We start from the raw sequence: 18,986 nt of genomic DNA, 5'->3' as shown, positions 1-18,986 counted from the left end.
TTTATTTGTATGGAAATTTCATACGTATTGCTGTCTTCATTTATTTATTTTTATTATTAATTTATTAATTGTTCGAAATAAAGATTTCATTCATTCATGATCTGTTACTGACACCTGCTGCTCAACAGCAGTACTGCAGCTCTCATGAGGGATTACACAATCATCTCAATCAGCATATTCAAACTGTCCCTGATGATGGGATTACAAACAGAAGAGGATTATCTGACGTGTTTAATCTCATGCATACGACCTTGACACAATCTGAGGTCATGAACTCCTGGAGCATCACACACACTACACAACTGATCGATAAGACAACAATATAACAACAAAGTGCATTACATAATGGATTCCTGTACAAATCATACACTTTATTCATTTTTAATGAAGCTATGAGAAATACAGTAAATACAGTAATTCAGTCGTTTTTGACGAGATTTGATCAATAACTCTTGATTCTGTCTGTAATTGCACATATAACTAAAGGAGCAAAACACATTAAAGGAATATGAAGTTTATAATTTAAAGCACTTTCATTAATTCTTCTGTTAAAACGTGTGTATTATTTGAGCTGTGATGTTGTTTATGTCTTGTGTTTATACAGTATTTGAATGTTTACAGATTAAACCCCGTTGACTTCTGTTGTAAGTGTCTCACTGGAACACACGTTTGTGCTTTTATTTTTAAAGCTCATGTTTGACCTGCTAGATATAAATCCATCCATCCATCCATCGTCAACCGCTTATCCTGTGTACAGGGTCGCGGGGGGCTGGAGCCTATCCCAGCTAACATTGGGCGAAAGGCGGGGGACACCCTGGACAGGTCGCCAGTCCATCGCAGGGCCTAGATATAAATCATTATTTTAAAATTTTTAGTTTTTTTTTTTTTGCTGGAGTGGTGGTGGCGTAGTGGGCTAAAGCACATAACTGGTAATCAGGAGGTTGCTGGTTCGATCCCCACAGTCACCACCATTGTGTCCTTGAGTAAGACACTTAACTCCAGGTTGCTCCGGGGGGATTGTCCCTGTAATAAGTGCTCTGTATAATACATTGGTACTCAGAAGGTTGCTGGTTTGATCCCCACAGTCACCACCATTGTGTCCTTGAGTAAGACACTTAACTCCAGGTTGCTCCGGGGGGATTGTCCCTGTAATAAGTGCTCTGTATAATACATTGGTACTCAGAAGGTCACTGGTTCAAGCCCCACAGTCACCACCATTGTGTCCTTGAGTGAGACACTTAACTCCAGGTTGCTCCGGGGGGATTGTCCCTGTAATAAGTGCTCTGTATAATACATTGGTACTCAGAAGGTCACTGGTTCAAGCCCCACAGTCACCACCATTGTGTCCTTGAGTAAGACACTTAACTCCAGGTTGCTCCGGGGGGATTGTCCCTGTAATAAGTGCTCTGTATAATACATTGGTACTCAGAAGGTCACTGGTTCAAGCCCCACAGTCACCACCATTGTGTCCTTGAGTAAGACACTTAACTCCAGGTTGCTCCGGGGGGATTGTCCCTGTAATAAGTGCACTGTAAGTCACTTTGGATAAAAGCGTCTGCCAAATGCATAAATGTAAATGTAAATGTAAATAACTTTAAATAGATTTGTCAAGACTAGCAAAGTCAACAGAAGTAATTACATTTTTTCTCCACATTTTTAGAAAAAATGATTTAAGAGATAAAACCATTTTTATACAGTAAAACTGTTACATCTTTTTTGTTCCCGGGTCACATGATATTATATTTATATATATATCCTCTTTCCAAAACTCTCAAAATGGGACTGCATATAGTTTACAAACATGCACACACAGAACTGACAAAACAGATGTAACAAACATAAATAATAAACAATATCTGCCTAAAAACTGCCTAAAGGGAGCAAACGTTCATGCACACATTTGACAGACGGATCTGATAATAATCACACTTTAACATTCAGCACTTCATACAAGAAACACAATACAATTAATTTAAAAATGTATACAAGTACAGATGTTGTATAGCTGTTTTGATGTTGTGCAGTTGTGTTGTATTGTTGTTCTAATGTTGTGTAGTTGTGTTGTATAGTTGTTTTGATGTTGTGCAGTTCTGTTGTATTGTTGTTCTAATGTTGTGTAGTTGTGTTGTATAGTTGTTTTGATGTTGTGCAGTTGTGTTGTATTGTTGTTCTAATGTTGTGTAGTTGTGTTGTATAGTTGTTTTGATGTTGTGCAGTTCTGTTGTATTGTTGTTCTGAGGTTGTGTAGTTGTGTTGTATAGTTTCTTTGATGTTGTGCAGTTGTGTTGTATTGTTGTTCTGAGGTTGTGTAGTTGTGTTGTATAGTTGTTTTGATGTTGTGCAGTTCTGTTGTATTGTTGTTCTGAGGTTGTGTAGTTGTGTTGTATAGTTGTTTTAATGTTGTGCAGTTGTGTTGTATTGTTGTTCTGAGGTTGTGTAGTTGTGTTGTATAGTTGTTTTGATGTTGTGCAGTTGTGTTGTATTGTTGTTCTGAGGTTGTGTAGTTGTGTTGTATAGTTTCTTTGATGTTGTTTTTATTATTTTATTTTTTTTTATTATTTTATTTTTTTAATTGCTTGCCAGATCCCCGACATGCCGTCACCTGGTCCTCATCACAGAGCCCTAATAATTGGTGATTCTATTGTAAATAGAGGAAATAGAGACTCCATGCTGGCAGCCACTAGGATGTCTGAGTGGTGTCTGGAGAATAAAATAGGATTTATTGACAATTGGGAGACTTTTTGGGGTAGACCTGACCTACTAAAGAAAGACGGACTCCATCCTTGCAGGGAAGGTGCCGCTCTCCTCTCTAGTAATTTGGCTCATAGTCGTAATAGTATTTGACTAACTGGAATAGTATTTGACTAACTGTCTGAATCAGAGAAACTGGCTAATCCGAACATCTGCTAGCTGCCTTGAGACGTCACAAAGGTCACATAAACTACAACACATAGAGACAGTATCACCTAAATATCTCATAGAGACTGTGTCTGTTCCCCGAACTACCAACCATAAACCCCTCACTAAATCATTTAGAAAAAAATATATTAAGGTAAAACTTGAAATTAACAAATATTTTGAAGATAAACATCAATAAGATACTAAACATTAGTTCTATCGGGAAGACACGCAGGCTTGCGTGACGTTTAAAATGTCATTTATTTGATAAATGTAAAACAGGAAGTAATGTCTCTCTCTTTGTCGTAGGCCCCGTCGCGGCGGTCCGAGGGAGTTGTACCCGGAACCGTCATGTCCTGCCGGAAATAGGGTCTGAAGGGTCGAGGAGGATGTGTCACTACAATTTACAGTGAAGTGTTTGGTGTTACTCAGAGGACAGGATATACGTTTAAGTCTTTTGAACTAATAATGCTTAATGTGACACCGTCAGATATAAATAAAAAATCTCTGTTGTCTTTTACCCTCGCTAATGTATATAGATCACCTACTTTACTGTATATACTGCGTACCTAATTGTTAGGCAAATTGTATTGTATAGAGCGGAACTGGCCCCCACAGTGAGTCTGGTTTAGGGTTAGGTTGGGGTTAGTCAGAGGGGAACTGGCCCCCACAGTGAGTCTGTGTTAGGGTGGGGTTAGTCAGAGGGGAACTGGCCCCCACAGTGAGTCTGGTTTAGGGTTAGGGTGGGGTTAGTCAGAGGGGAACTGGCCCCCACAGTGAGTCTGTGTTAGGGTGGGGTTAGACAGAGGGGAACTGGCCCCCACAGTGAGTCTGGTTTAGGGTTAGGGTGGGGTTAGTCACAGGGGAACTGGCCCCCACAGTGAGTCTGGTTTAGGGTTAGGGTGGGGTTAGTCAGAGGGGAACTGACCCCACAGTGAGTCTGGTTTAGGGTTAGGGTGGGGTTAGTCAGAGGGGAACTGGCCCCCACAGTGAGTCTGGTTTAGGGTTAGGGTGGGGTTAGTCAGAGGGGAACTGGCCCCCACAGTGAGTCTGGTTTAGGGTTAGGGTGGGGTTAGTCAGAGGGGAACTGGCCCCCACAGTGAGTCAGGTTTAGGGTTAGGGTGGGGTTAGACAGAGGGGAACTGGCCCCCACAGTGAGTCTGGTTTAGGGTTAGGGTGGGGTTAGTCAGAGGGGAACTGGCCCCCACAGTGAGTCTGTGTTAGGGTGGGGTTAGACAGAGGGGAACTGGCCCCCACAGTGAGTCTGGTTTAGGGTTAGGGTGGGGTTAGTCACAGGGGAACTGGCCCCCACAGTGAGTCTGGTTTAGGGTTAGGGTGGGGTTAGTCAGAGGGAACTGACCCCACAGTGAGTCTGGTTTAGGGTTAGGGTGGGGTTAGTCAGAGGGAACTGGCCCCCACAGTGAGTCTGGTTTAGGGTTAGGGTGGGGTTAGTCAGAGGGAACTGGCCCCCACAGTGAGTCTGGTTTAGGGTTAGGGTGGGGTTAGTCAGAGGGGAACTGGCCCCCACAGTGAGTCTGGTTTAGGGTTAGGTTGGGGTTAGTCAGAGGGAACTGGCCCCCACAGTGAGTCTGGTTTAGGGTTAGGGTGGGGTTAGTCAGAGGGGAACTGGCCCCCACAGCGAGTCTGGTTTAGGGTTAGGGTGGGGTTAGTCAGAGGGAACTGGCCCCCACAGCGAGTCTGGTTTAGTGTTAGGGTGGGGTTAGTCAGAGGGAACTGGCCCCCACAGCGAGTCTGGTTTAGGGTTAGGGTGGGGTTAGTCAGAGGGGAACTGGCCCCCACAGCGAGTCTGGTTTAGGGTTAGGGTGGGGTTAGTCAGAGGGAACTGGCCCCCACAGCGAGTCTGGTTTAGGGTTAGGGTGGGGTTAGTCAGAGGGAACTGGCCCCCACAGCGAGTCTGGTTTAGGGTTAGGGTGGGGTTAGTCAGAGGGGAACTGGCCCCCACAGCGAGTCTGGTTTAGGGTTAGGGTGGGGTTAGTCAGAGGGGAACTGGCCCCCACAGCGAGTCTGGTTTAGGGTTAGGGTGGGGTTAGTCAGAGGGGAACTGGCCCCCACAGCGAGTCTGGTTTAGGGTTAGGGTGGGGTTAGTCAGAGGGGAACTGGCCCCCACAGCGAGTCTGGTTTAGGGTTAGGGTGGGGTTAGTCAGAGGGGAACTGGCCCCCACAGCGAGTCTGGTTTAGGGTTAGGGTGGGGTTGGTCAGAGGGGAACTGGCCCCCACAGTGAGTCTGGTTTAGGGTTAGGGTGGGGTTGGTCAGAGGGGAACTGGCCCCCACAGTGAGTCTGGTTTAGGGTTAGGGTGGGGTTAGTCAGAGGGAACTGGCCCCCACAGTGAGTCTGGTTTAGGGTTAGGGTGGGGTTGGTCAGAGGGAACTGGCCCCCACAGTGAGTCTGGTTTAGGGTTAGGGTGGGGTTAGTCAGAGGGGAACTGGCCCCCACAGTGAGTCTGGTTTAGGGTTAGGGCGGGGTTAGACAGAGGGGAACTGGCCCCCACAGTGAGTCTGGTTTAGGGTTAGGGTGGGGTTAGTCAGAGGGGAACTGGCCCCCACAGTAAGTCTGGTTTCTCCCAAGGTTATTTTCTCCATTAATCAACATCTTATGGAGTTTTGTGTTCCTTCAGTCACCTTCAGCTGCTCACTGGGGTTATTAATACAATTATTATTTAATTACTTATTTTTAAACTCAATTCACAATCGTATTTTATCTAATTACAAAATGATGATTCATCGACTTTATTGACATTACAGTTTAATCTTCTGTAAAGCTGCTTTGAAACGATGTGTGTTGTGAAAATCACTACACAAATAAAATTGACTGGATATGATTTTAATATAGTGATGGCACATTACAGTGAAGCTGGTAATTCAACATTAATTCAATTTTCGAGATTGTCAGGACAGAGTTTCTCAGACTTTAATGCAGATATGATTGCATTCAAAGCAACACGTCACATTTTACATCTGTCAAGAGAAAATAACGTGTGTGTGATTGATATAAGGCATCAATTCCTCACACCAGAGTGTTTGTGCAGCATGAAGAGCCCTCGTTATATTCTGAATCACATTTATAACATCTGTAAACAAGACTTTTGAATGTAAACATAAGCTGTTCTTCAATGTGTTTGAGTTTATATCCAGTCAACATTTCTCTGATGATGAACACGTCACACCAGCAACACACTTGAATGAGATTTAATTTGACGTGTTGCTTATAAAATAAACATGTTTTATTCATAAATCCACAGCAAAGTTTTCACAAAGCAACGGTTGTCACGCTGCAAAAACATTTACCTGATTAGTAATCAATAACATCCTTAAACAAGACACATTTACTCGAGAAACTAAGCTGCATGAGATTTAAAGACACAGAATATATCTTGAAATCACGGGGATATTATTTATTTATATGCAAATGAGCATCTTGTTTGATTCATGCTTAATCCAGAAATAACTATTTAACAATAGGGAAAGAAAAATAAACTTGTATTCTCTATTAAATGTCTTTTAAATCTTATGCTATTTAACCGGTCGTGTAAATGAATCTTATTTAAGAGCTTGTTTGTATTGGTGAAATACTGCTTTACTGCAAAAACATCCAATAATAATCAGGACAATCATTTTGTTACAGAGTTTTGTTTTTTTCAGTAAAAATATGTCAATATTTGACCTTGTTATCAGAGAAATCTAAAGAAATTACGGTGGTTCTTGTTTTAGACTGTTGTTTAGTTTCTATGTTTGGATATTTTTACTGGAAAATAAGACAAAATGACTCTGTAAGTAAATCATGTTTGCAGTGAAACAGGTCAAATGTCCAGATGTTCTACCAAAGAAAAGTTTCAAATAGAAACACAAGCACATGGCTCAGATGTTCACGCACACGCATTCATCCCACCAGTCTCTGCGTCACCACCTCACGGTACATGATGGAGATGTAGATGAAGAGCAGGAGAATGACGAAGAAATCGTCCATGAAGCCGAGCAGACCCACCACGCCCTCCGGGATGAAGTCGAGCGGTGACACCAGATACATCAGAGCGCCCATCAGACACAGCAGAATCCTGATCCGGAACATCCAGAACAATCCGCCCACCGAGAACATCTCTCTGAACGCGTGGCGCAGCAGTGTGGGCACGTCTCGCAGCCGATCCAGCAGCTGCAGGGCACAAACAAACAGTCCAATAACAGAGTGAATATCCACTCGTCCTGCGATGCTTCAGAACACATTACTCTCTAACACCTGACATAAGGTCAATCGTACAACTGTTGCAGTTGAGATCGTAGACTTTGTTTCAGTACAGATGAATATAAAAACAGAACAGGTGAGTGTGCCATTTCAGACTCACCATCTGTACCCGGGTGATGCCAATGTAAATGGCTAATCATTTTCCATGTATTGCCACATGTAGAGAAAACATGGACCTTCCTGAAAATGTTCCTCTGGATTCACAAACGCTACGTTCTCCCCAGATTTGTTAGTTAAACGTGTATGTGAGCCAATTACAAACATGAGTAAATAGGGGGCATGTGCATGTTCATTCACAATTAGCATAATCCCCGCCCATGAAAACACTATAAATGGAAGTCCCCAGACTCGCTGGTAAATGCAGTTTAAATCGATGCGGGACAGTTCATCGTGTTTATGAATGAAGCGCATTCACATCGTAAAAATATATATATTTTTTTTTTTTTTTTTTTATTTGAGCAGTAACCATTCTGCTCAAAAGGAGAGAGCCGAAGCAAAAGAGCTTATAAGCTCCCCCAAATTTTATACAAGAAACATTCTCATTTCACAATGGTTCAAGGAAACAAAGTACAAGACAACAAAACAACAACAAAGAGACAACAAGTATCTGGTCATAGTAAAAGTACCCCTAATGACAAAACATTTCTTCTTCTCTATACTTTTCAAAGATCTTTTGTTTATATTTGTATTTAAAAAGATTGATGTTTGAACTTCGTTTTATCACTATCTCCAAATTATTCCATAATTGTACCCCATTGACTGTAAGGCTAAAACTTTTCAAAGTTGTACTGTGTTTCTAGCGTCCTAAAGTTTAAATCATCACGTAATTCATAACAACCAGTACGTTCTTGAAACCTTTTTTGTATTTTGCTTGGTAACAATTTGTGCCTTGCTTTGTATAGAATCTGTACTGATTGGAACTCAACAATGTCATAAAACTTCATGATCTTTGATTTTAAAAATAGTGAGTTTGTGTGGTCCAAAAACCCTACTTTATGAATTAGTCGAATAACTCTTTTTTGCAACATTACTATTGGTCTTAATGTACTTTTATAAGTGCTACCCCATATCATAGAACAATAATATAAATAAGGCAAGATCAAAGAACAATATAAAGTATGCAGTGCTTTACTATTTAAAATATGCTTTACTTTAGCAATTACAGAAATGCTTCTTGATATTTTAGTGATGGTATATTTAATGTGAGAGTTCCAAGTAATTCTATCATCTATAATAACTCAAGAAATTTGATTTCATGCACCCGCTCTATAACAACACCCTCTATCTGGATTGCTTCCTGAGCATTGGTGTTACTGTTGCCAAATATCATCATTTTACTTTTACTCAAATTTAGTGATAATTTGTTTTGTTTGAAGCACATATTAACACGTTTCAGTTCCAAGGTAACAATTTGACACAGTTGTTGTAAATCATCACCCGATGCAAAAGTATTTGTATCGTCTGCAAACAAGATAAATCTCAGTATTTTTGATGTTTTACAAATATCGTTTATATACATATTAAATAATTTTGGACCCAGAATGGAACCTTGAGGTAAACCGCACACAATTTCTTGACAACTCGACTGATGATGTCCTATTGTCACACATTGTTTTCTATTTTTTAAGTAACTGGTAACCCAGTGTAATGCTACCCCTCTAATCCCATACTTTTCCAGTTTGTTAATCAATATGTCATAATTTATTGTGTCGAAAGCTTTACTTAGGTCAAAAAATAACCCTATTGCATATTTCTTGCTATCAACAGCATTCAGTTATTTCATCAACTATATCAAAGAGTGCATGTGAAGTTGAACAATTTTTCCTAAAACCAAACTGATTGTCTGAGAGTAATTTGTTTCTTTCTATAAAGCTATCAAGTCTAGAATTAAAAACCTTCTCTAAAATGTTTGAAAATTGTGGTAAAAGAGAAACAGGCCTGTAGTTAGTAAAGAGATGCTTATCTCCTGCAGAGGAATCACTTTTGCTACTTTCATACTATCAGGAAATTGGCCAGTTTGCAATGACAAGTTACAAATGTATGTTAACGGCTTACAGATACTTTCAATAACACATTTTAAGGTCTTCATATCCATATCATAGTGGTCTGTCGAGGTTTTGTTTTTACACCTTCCAACAATGTCCAATATCTCCTTTTCCTCAACAGGATTAAGAAACAATGTCTTGGGATTTGTGTCTATTAGCTCACAATTATAGGTCTCGACATTTGCAATTTTTGCAGCAAGATTCGGGCCAACATCTACAAAGAATTTATTAAATCTGTTGACTATTGAGTTCTTATTATTTATAATGTTATCCTCATCTCTAAAATATTGTGGATAATTGTTCATTCTAGTTTTATTTCTGATTAAACTATTTAAAATGTTCCATAAACCTTTGGTATTATTCTTATTACTATCTAACAATTTATTGTAATAATCCTGTTTACATTTTCTAATGATACCTGTCAATTTGTTTTTATATTTCTTATATTTAACCTCCGCTTCTTTTGTTCTAAACTTTAAAAAAAAATTGTAAAGTGAATTTTTTTTCCTGCACGCATTCAGCAATCCTTTTGACATCCATGGGTTTTCTATGCCCTTTCTGTTTTCACAATAATTTTATATTGGACAATTTTTATCATATACTTTTTGAAATACTCGCACAAACTCATCATATGCCTTGTTAGTGTCATTCTCTCTGTATATAATACTCCAATCTTGCGTTAATAGTTCCTTTCTAAATGCTTCAATAGTTTTCTCTGTCTTTACCCTTCTAGACAAATACATACTTTCCTCTTCATTTTTTTGATAAGCATTTTTATGTAATACAAAAACTGGAAGGTGATCACTGATATGATTTATCATTAGTCCGCTGACTGTATTACTTTCTAATTCATTGGAAAAAATATTATCTATTAAAGTAGCACTATGGTTTGTAATTCTACTCGGTTTGGTTATTAGAGGAAACAAACCTATACTAAATAGAGTATTAATAAATTCATCAGTCTTTTTATGTTTATTTGGGTTTAGCAGTTTAACGTTTCTGATTTAAATCTGAAAAGTGCTCCTCTAACCAATTATTAAACACATCTATATTAGACCCAGGGGTTCTATAAATACAACTTACAATAATATTTTTCTTTTTTGTCCTTACAATTTCAATAGTTAGACATTCAAGTATATCATCCACCACCATAGTCATATTTTCAATCATTTTAAAACCATAATTTAAATCTACAAACATAGCTACACCCCCACCTTGCTTATTCCTTCTGTTCTGACTTATAAACTCATAACCTTCAATACTAAAATCCATTTCTTTATCATTACGTATCCATGTTTCTGATATCAAAATCACACTGAATTTTGGAAACTGTTTTAAGTAACTCTTAATGTGGTCAAAGTTTGCATAAAGGCTTCTACTGTTAAAGTGAATTACAGAGAAGGTATTAACATACTTAAATGTACAATTGTAATCATCCTCTGTGTAATATTGACAGACATTAACAGATCTCGTAAAGAAATTATTTTCAGGGTCAATGTCAATCTCAGTACTCTGTAAATCATATTATGAGTATGTAATATCCAGACCATTTAATTCAGTATTTTTCCTTAATGAGAGTTTAAAATCAGAGATTGCTTTAGAAGTCTTGATGGAGGCCATGTGAAAATAAATGTTTCAACATACCAGAATTATGCCGATTATCCTGATTTTTAAACTTAATTTGGTGCGCCGATGAACTATTAGTTTGTCGTAACGCAGGAAAGCAATATCGCCCCTATCTCTTGCGGCTCTCAACTCTGGCATCAATTCTTTACGCTTCTTTTTAACTAAGTCCATATAGTCCTCGTTTATGAAAGTTTTTGATCCTTTGAGGCGACTTGCGCGCAGCAAAATGGTTTCTCGAGCCTTCCAACTCAGAAGCTTGACGATAATGGGTCTCGGCCGGTCCCTTCCGCCGTCCGGTTTCCCCACGCAGTGGGCCCTTTCCACCTCCACCGTGTGCTGCAGCTTGAGCTTCTCCGTCAGCAGCTGTTTCACTTTTTCCTCCGCGTCGGCCCAAGTCTCCCCGGCAATTCCTTTACTCCCTCAAAGACCAAGTTGTTTCTGCGGCTCTGCCCTTCCAGGTACTCCATTTTATCATTGATGATGAGCATACTGTCGCAAACTTTATAATGTGTTGTTGCGTTCAGTTAATTTTACATTCTCTTCCTTCAGATTGTCCACCTCACCTTGCGTGAACTGTAAGCTTGTTTTGAGTTCTTGAATGTCCCTAAATAATGCATCCATACGGGTGTTTGTAGCTTCCATTGTCATTTTTATAAATCCTTTAAAAATCTCCTGTTGTTGCTGAAGTAGTTCCTTGAACATATCCTTTTGTTGATCCATTAGCCCAATGACTCGACTTAGGCTAACGTACTCCTCCTCCGATGCCAAATCTACCTGCTGCTTGGTCTCTGTTTTTGATGGTTTCGGCATTGTGAGACTTAACAAACACAAAGATAGTGAGGACGGTCACATGAGGGCGTTCATGAAGCACACTTGGTAACAAACTATTCCTTGAAGAAATAAACACGAACATCAAATAAACATTTTTAATTAAAATACAATGAATAATTCCTCTGTCTCCAGATCGTCCGCCGGAACAGCGATCCCAATTATCAGTCGCTTTATATTAATTACTAGCTTTTATTTTATTATTAATAGCTTCAAATAAAATGTTTTAATGTCATTCATTAATATTAGTGCTTTCAGGTTTGGATCATGGGTGAGAAATATTTATTAAATATTTTTTGAAATGCGTATGGAGAATATTGAAGGGGAATATCTTGTGCTTTCAGCACCTGTATATATTTATATATGTATTTATATATACACTGCGCGCACAATTATTAGGAAAATATTCTTCAGGATTCATGTTACTGTTGAACAAACACAACACTCTCAGCCAATCCCACATGTTATTGAACCTCAAATCTGAATGTTAACCAAAGGAAAAGTGAGTTTGGTGTTTCTCAGGGGGATATATAAGTGTGCACAATTATTAGGCAACTAAATTACAAACATAATTTCTCCCAACTCAATAGTTTATTCTCAATGTTTAGAGTAAGTACAAAAAGATAAGTAACACAAAATTACAATTAAACAACATTTATGGGCTTTCAAAAATATTCAGTGACCAATGTAACCTGCGGTGGTGGCGTAGTGGGCTAAAGCACATAACTGGTAATCAGGAGGTTGCTGGTTCGATCCCCACAGTCACCACCATTGTGTCCTTGAGTAAGACACTTAACTCCAGGTTGTTCTGGGGGGATTGTCCCTGTAATAAGTGCTCTGTATAATACATTGGTAATCAGAAGGTTGCTGGTTTCATCCCCACAGTCACCACCATTGTGTCCTTGAGTAAGACACTTAACTCCAGGTTGCTCCGGGGGGATTGTCCCTGTAATAAGTGCTCTGTATAATACATTGGTAATCAGAAGGTTGCTGGTTCGATCCCCACAGTCACCACCATTGTGTCCTTGAGTAAGGCACTTAACTCCAGGTTGCTCCGGGGGGATTGTCCCTGTAATAAGTGCTCTGTATAATACATTGGTACTCAGAAGGTTGCTGGTTCGATCCCCACAGTCACCACCATTGTGTCCTTGAGTAAGACACTTAACTCCAGGTTGCTCCGGGGGGATTGTCCCTGTAATAAGTGCTCTGTATAATACATTGGTACTCAGAAGGTTGCTGGTTCGATCCCCACAGTCACCACCATTGTGTCCTTGAGTAAGACACTTAACTCCAGGTTGCTCCGGGGGGATTGTCCCTGTAATAAGTGCTCTGTATAATACATTGGTACTCAGAAGGTTGCTGGTTCGATCCCCACAGTCACCACCATTGTGTCCTTGAGTAAGACACTTAACTCCAGGTTGTTCCGGGGGGATTATCCCTGTAATAAGTGCTCTGTATAATACATTGGTACTCAGAAGGTTGCTGGTTCGATCCCCACAGTCACCACCATTGTGTCCTTGAGTAAGACACTTAACTCCAGGTTGCTCCGGGGGGATTGTCCCTGTAATAAGTGCTCTGTATAATACATTGGTACTCAGAAGGTTGCTGGTTCGATCCCCACAGTCACCACCATTGTGTCCTTGAGTAAGACACTTAACTCCAGGTTGCTCCGGGGGGATTGTCCCTGTAATAAGGGCACTGAAAGTCGCTTTGGATAAAAGCATCTGCCAAATGCATAAATGTATAAATGTAAATGTTTCCCTTCTTTTCATGAGCCGTCCATCCATGTAGTCAATCAGTTTCTTGATCTGTTCATGATCAACTTTGACTGAAGCAGCAACCACAGTCTCCCAAATGCTGTTCAGAGGCGTATTGTCTTCCTTCATGTTTGAGAAGGGCCCACAAGTTCTCAGTAGGATTTAAGTCAGGTGAGGAAGGGGGCCAAGTCATTATTTGGGCATCTTTGATGCCCTTGCTGGCTATCCAATCAGTGGAGTACTTGGATGCATGTGATTGTCCTGCATAAAGATCATGGCCTTCTTGGTGCGGAGGACTTCTTCCTGTACCACTGCTTGAAGAACTTTCCAGAAACCGACTGTAGGTTTGAGAGTTTCAGTCCATCTTCAACTCGAAAAGGTCCAACTACCTCATCCATAATGATAGCAGCCAATACCAGTACCCCTCCGCCACCTTGCTGGCACCTGACTCGAAGTGGTGCCCTGTGCCCATTAGTGATCCAGCCACGGGCCCGTCCATCTGGTCCATCAAGAGTCACTCTCATTTCATCCATCCATAAATCCTTTGAAAATGTCCAACTACCTCATCCTTAACGATAGCAGCCAATACCAGTACCCCTCCGCCACCTTGCTGGCACCTGACTCGAAGTGGTGCCCTGTGCCCATTAGTGATCCAGCCACGGGCCCGGCCCATCTGGTCCATCAAGAGTCACTCTCATTTCATCCATCCATAAATCCTTTGAAAAGGTCCAACTACCTCATCCTTAACGATAGCAGCCAATACCAGTACCCCTCCGCCACCTTGCTGGCACCTAACTCGAAGTGGTGCCCTGTGCCCATTAGTGATCCAGCCATGGGCCCGTCCATCTGGTCCATCAAGAGTCACTCTCATTTCATCCATCCATAAATCCTTTGAAAAGGACTTGACGTTTCATCTTGTGAATATATTCAGTGCTGGTCGTGTTTCGGCCTTCTTGACCGTGCCATGTCTCGGAGCAGTTGGCACCTTGTACTTCTGGGCACTCCAGGTAGGTTGCAGTTCTGGAGTATGGTGGCATTGGAGGATAATGGGTTCCTGGTAGTTTCACGTTGAATTCTTTTCAAGACTTTTGCAGTTAATTTGCACCTTTTCTTCGCCATGTGTTTTTTGCGCCCCAGTTGACTATTCGCAACGAAACGTGTGATTGTCCGGTGGTCACGCCTCAATAGTTATTTCAAGAGGGTTGCATCCGTCTGAAAGGCACTTTACAATATTTTACTTTTCAGTGCCAGTTAAATCTCTTTTTTGGCCCATTTTACCTGAGGTAATGAAGCTGCCTAATAATGGTGCACACCTTGATGCAAGGTGTTCGCCACTTTCGCCACACCCCCTCATTACCAGTCCATTCCTGCTCATTACATAAATATCAACCGAAATGCCTGAATCCAATCAGCATTCAAGTTTATGTTGGAAAATGTGCATGAAAATAATGATGAGATCAGAATACTCTCTTGCCTAATAATTGGGCACACATTTAAAAAAGAAAACAACAAACTTATTTGAACGAATCAGTGAATATTCATCAGAACAGCTTTATGAGCGATTTTCACAAAACTTTGTTCCGCTCGTGTTCCATGAATGAGGCACAATGTCTGCAAACACTCTTTCGTTAATGTAATAAAGACACACAGGGGTCTTCTCTATATCTGCAGCTGTGATGACATCAGCTGATTGAACCACAGTCGGAGCATGTGCACATACAGCACAGTTAATGTCCCCCTGGAGAACCGTTCCACCCCTCACATAAACACACACTCACAGATCGCGGCTGTCCAGAGAATCTGCGGTTGTAATCATTGATGTCACTGAGAATCAGAGCGGGATCCACCTGCCCGTCTTGTGTTTGAGCGTTGTGGCCCGTGTTGTGGAAAAGAGGGAAGAGCAGGGTCACCTGACACACAGAGAAAGGTCAAAGGTCACACACAAATAAATAAGCAGACACACACAGAACTGCAGAGAAAATGTCTGGAAAAGATTCAGTCTGGGTCTGTAAATGAGTGAGCATCACTACACAGAATGATGTTTGTTTTGTTGATGATTTACCATTTGTCTGCAGATGGGGCAGTTGATCGCACCGAGCCAGGTGCCGTAACGCCAGTACGCAACGATGCACGGACCTTTCAATCAAAACAAAGAACTGATCAGCAGATACAATCACACTCACGTTCAACACATTTGTTTTCACTGTAACTTGATCAGTATAAGAACAGAGCGTCCTCACCGCAGAACAGATGGCCACAGTTGGTCTCTACGGGCAGGACGGCGAGCTGGAGACACACGGGACACGACATGTCTGAATAGTACTGATGTCTCGACTCTGGAGACGACACCTGGAGGAGATGCTCGTGAGAGTCACACACACACACACACACACTAATATAACACACTCCAGTGCTCACGTCACAGTGCCATCAAATATAATGTGTAAGACAGCACTCAGTAAACGCAGTTCCAAATCCTTTAGGGTTAGGTAGAATGGTAGAAACACTGAAACTAGCATCTCCTTTTGTGTTCCACAGAACAAAGAAAGTCTTGGATTTGGAACAAGGCGGCGGTGAGTAAATGGCACAATTTTCATTTTTGGTTGATCCCATAAAAGTATCCCAGAAAGGATAATTGTCTCATCATTGACTCACCCTCATGCCATCTCAAACTCGTTTGACTTTCTTTCTTCTGCAGAATCACTGGAGATATGATGTAAATATATTGATTAAATGCAAGTCAAAGGGGCTCAACAGTGTCAAGCTGCAATAAGGACATGAAGCCATCATAATATGACTCTTCTGAAGAGATACGACCAAAATGCAGCTCCTTTTTTACTATAAATCTTGTCATCTGCAGTCTCATTGGCACGATCGTGATTTTAAGCTTGTTCACACACTTCCTCATGCTTGACGCAGAGTTCCAGGTTTGCGGTTATCCAGGTTCAATAGGATATCAGACCTGGTAACCATCTGCAGTGTCAGCGAATCACAAGAATGCCAAGATTTATAATGAATAATGACTAATAAATTTGACTGGATCATGCAGAGTGCTAAACAGTGCGGCACAGACCACACAACCTGAAACAAACCCAGGAAGTATTTTGTACTATGGAGAATCTCATAAGGCCAGACAGACAGCTCTTGATTGTCTTCAGATATCCCAAGAGATGACATAAAACAACATTTAAAACAAATCATAACAAGATCCAAAATTAAAATTACATGATCAAACCTTATAACATACAGTGGCAAGAAATAGTATGTGAATTACCTGCATTTATTTAAAATCTGAAACAATAATGAACAAACACAAAATTCAAACATTCACAGTGCTGTGGAGAAAGTAAGTGAACCCCATAGGCTAATGATGTCAACAAAAGCTAATTAGAGTGAGGAGTTGGCAAACCCGGCATCCAATTAATGTAACAAGATTGTAGGCAAACTCAAACATTTTGAGTTTGCTCTTCACATGAAGCATCTGATGACGTGCACTGAAAGAGATCTCAGAAGACCTGCGATCAAGAATTGTTGCTTTGCATAAAGCTGGAAAGGGTTAAATTGATCTGGAAGAGCTTAAATATTCATTGTCCACGGTTAGACAAACTGTCTATAAATGGAGATGATTTAGTACTATAGGTACTCTCACTAGAAGTGGCCGTTAGATATTCATCTGTCCACAGTGAGACAAACTGTCTATAAATGGAGATGATTTAGTACTATAGGTACTCTCACTAGAAGTGGCCGTTAGATATTCATCTGTCCACAGTTAGACAAACTGTCTATAAATGGAGATGATTTAGTACTATAGGTACTCTCTCTAGAAGTGGCCGTTAGATATTCATCTGTCCACAGTGAGACAAACTGTCTATAAATGGAGATGATTTAGTACTATAGGTACTCTCACTAGAAGTGGCCGTTAGATATTCATCTGTCCACAGTTAGACAAACTGTCTATAAATGGAGATGATTTAGTACTATAGGTACTCTCTCTAGAAGTGGCAGTTAGATATTCATCTGTCCACAGTTAGACAAACTGTCTATAAATGGAGATGATTTAGTACTATAGGTACTCTCTCTAGAAGTGGCCGTTAGATATTCATCTGTCCACAGTTAGACAAACTGTCTATAAATGGAGATGATTTAGTACTATAGGTACTCTCTCTAGAAGTGGCCGTTAGATATTCATCTGTCCACAGTTAGACAAACTGTCTATAAATGGAGATGATTTAGTACTACAGGTACTCTCTCTAGAAGTGGCCGTTAGATATTAATCTGTCCACAGTTAGACAAACTGTCTATATATGGAGATGATTTAGTACTATAGGTACTCTCACTAGAAGTGGCCGTTAGATATTCATCTGTGCACAGTTAGACAAACTGTCTATAAATGGAGATGATTTAGTACTATAGGTACTCTCACTAGAAGTGGCCGTTAGATATTCATCTGTACACAGTTAGACAAACTGTCTATAAATGGAGATGATTTAGTACTATAGGTACTCTCTCTAGAAGTGGCCGTTAGATATTCATCTGTTCACAGTTAGACAAACTGTCTATAAACGGAGATGATTTAGTACTATAGGTACTCTCACTAGAAGTGGCCGTTAGATATTCATCTGTCCACGGTTAGACAAACTGTCTATAAATGGAGATGATTTAGTACTATAGGTACTCTCAATAGAAGTGGCCGTTAGATATTCATCTGTCCACAGTTAGACAAACTGTCTATAAATGGAGATGATTTAGTACTATAGGTACTCTCTCTAGAAGTGGCCGTTAGATATTCATCTGTTCACAGTTAGACAAACTGTCTATAAACGGAGATGATTTAGTACTATAGGTACTCTCACTAGAAGTGGCCGTTAGATATTCATCTGTCCACAGTTACACAAACTGTCTATAAATGGAGATGATTTAGTACTATAGGTACTCTCACTAGAAGTGGCCGTTAGATATTCATCTGTCCACGGTTAGACAAACTGTCTATATATGGAGATGATATAGTACTATAGGTACTCTCACTAGAAGTGGCCGTTAGATATTCATCTGTCCACGGTTAGACAAACTGTCTATAAATGGAGATGATTTAGTACTACAGGTACTCTCTCTAGAAGTGGCCGTTAGATATTCATCTGCCCACAGTTAGACAAACTGTCTATAAATGGAGATGATTTAGTACTATAGGTACTCTCTCTAGAAGTGGCCGTTAGATATTCATCTGTCCACAGTTAGACAAACTGTCTATAAATGGAGATGATTTAGTACTATAGGTACTCTCACTAGAAGTGGCCGTTAGATATTCATCTGTCCACAGTTAGACAAACTGTCTATAAATGGAGATGATTTAGTACTATAGGTACTCTCACTAGAAGTGGCCGTTAGATATTCATCTGTCCACAGTTAGACAAACTGTCTATAAATGGAGATGATTTAGTACTATAGGTACTCTCACTAGAAGTGGCCGTTAGATATTCATCTGTCCACAGTTAGACAAACTGTCTATAAATGGAGATGATTTAGTACTATAGGTACTCTCACTAGAAGTGGCCGTTAGATATTCATCTGTCCAC

The 18,986-nt window shown here is 40.4% G+C and overlaps 1 protein-coding gene and 2 long non-coding RNA genes across 9 annotated transcripts in view; 2 read left to right on the top strand and 1 right to left on the bottom strand.

Moving 5' to 3' along the window:
• The first annotated feature begins 472 nt into the window (after positions 1-472).
• On the top strand, positions 473-13,349 carry LOC127625720 (uncharacterized). Its single transcript, XR_007968352.1, has 3 exons — positions 473-1,186; positions 12,766-13,073; positions 13,197-13,349. It is a non-coding gene; the product is annotated as an uncharacterized LOC127625720 (long non-coding RNA).
• rnf170 (ring finger protein 170) overlaps positions 5,707-18,986 on the bottom strand; it is a 27,034-nt gene continuing 13,754 nt past the window's right edge. For both annotated transcript variants that reach the window (XM_052100922.1, XM_052100915.1), the window contains exons 4-7: positions 15,654-15,762; positions 15,476-15,549; positions 15,192-15,323; positions 5,707-7,067 (exon numbers count right to left, since the gene is read on the bottom strand). In XM_052100922.1, coding sequence (XP_051956882.1) covers positions 6,798-7,067; positions 15,192-15,323; positions 15,476-15,549; positions 15,654-15,762 — 585 coding nt within the window. In that variant the 3' untranslated portion in view covers positions 5,707-6,797. The remainder of the gene's footprint in view (positions 7,068-15,191; positions 15,324-15,475; positions 15,550-15,653; positions 15,763-18,986) is intronic.
• Positions 15,771-18,986, top strand: part of LOC127625703 (uncharacterized) — a 5,141-nt gene continuing 1,925 nt past the window's right edge. For 2 of the 6 annotated variants that reach the window (XR_007968347.1, XR_007968342.1), the window contains exons 1-2: positions 15,771-17,138; positions 17,483-18,342. This is a non-coding gene — a long non-coding RNA (uncharacterized LOC127625703). The remainder of the gene's footprint in view (positions 17,139-17,482; positions 18,343-18,986) is intronic. The other 4 variants (XR_007968348.1, XR_007968349.1, XR_007968351.1 and 1 more) reach the window with 4 other exon arrangements.

This window comes from Xyrauchen texanus, chromosome 3 (assembly GCF_025860055.1).
Source record: "Xyrauchen texanus isolate HMW12.3.18 chromosome 3, RBS_HiC_50CHRs, whole genome shotgun sequence".
In the NCBI taxonomy this organism is placed as follows: Eukaryota; Metazoa; Chordata; class Actinopteri; order Cypriniformes; family Catostomidae; genus Xyrauchen; species Xyrauchen texanus.
Note: the sequence above shows the minus strand (reverse complement) of the source record. Positions and strands in the feature narration are given on the sequence as shown.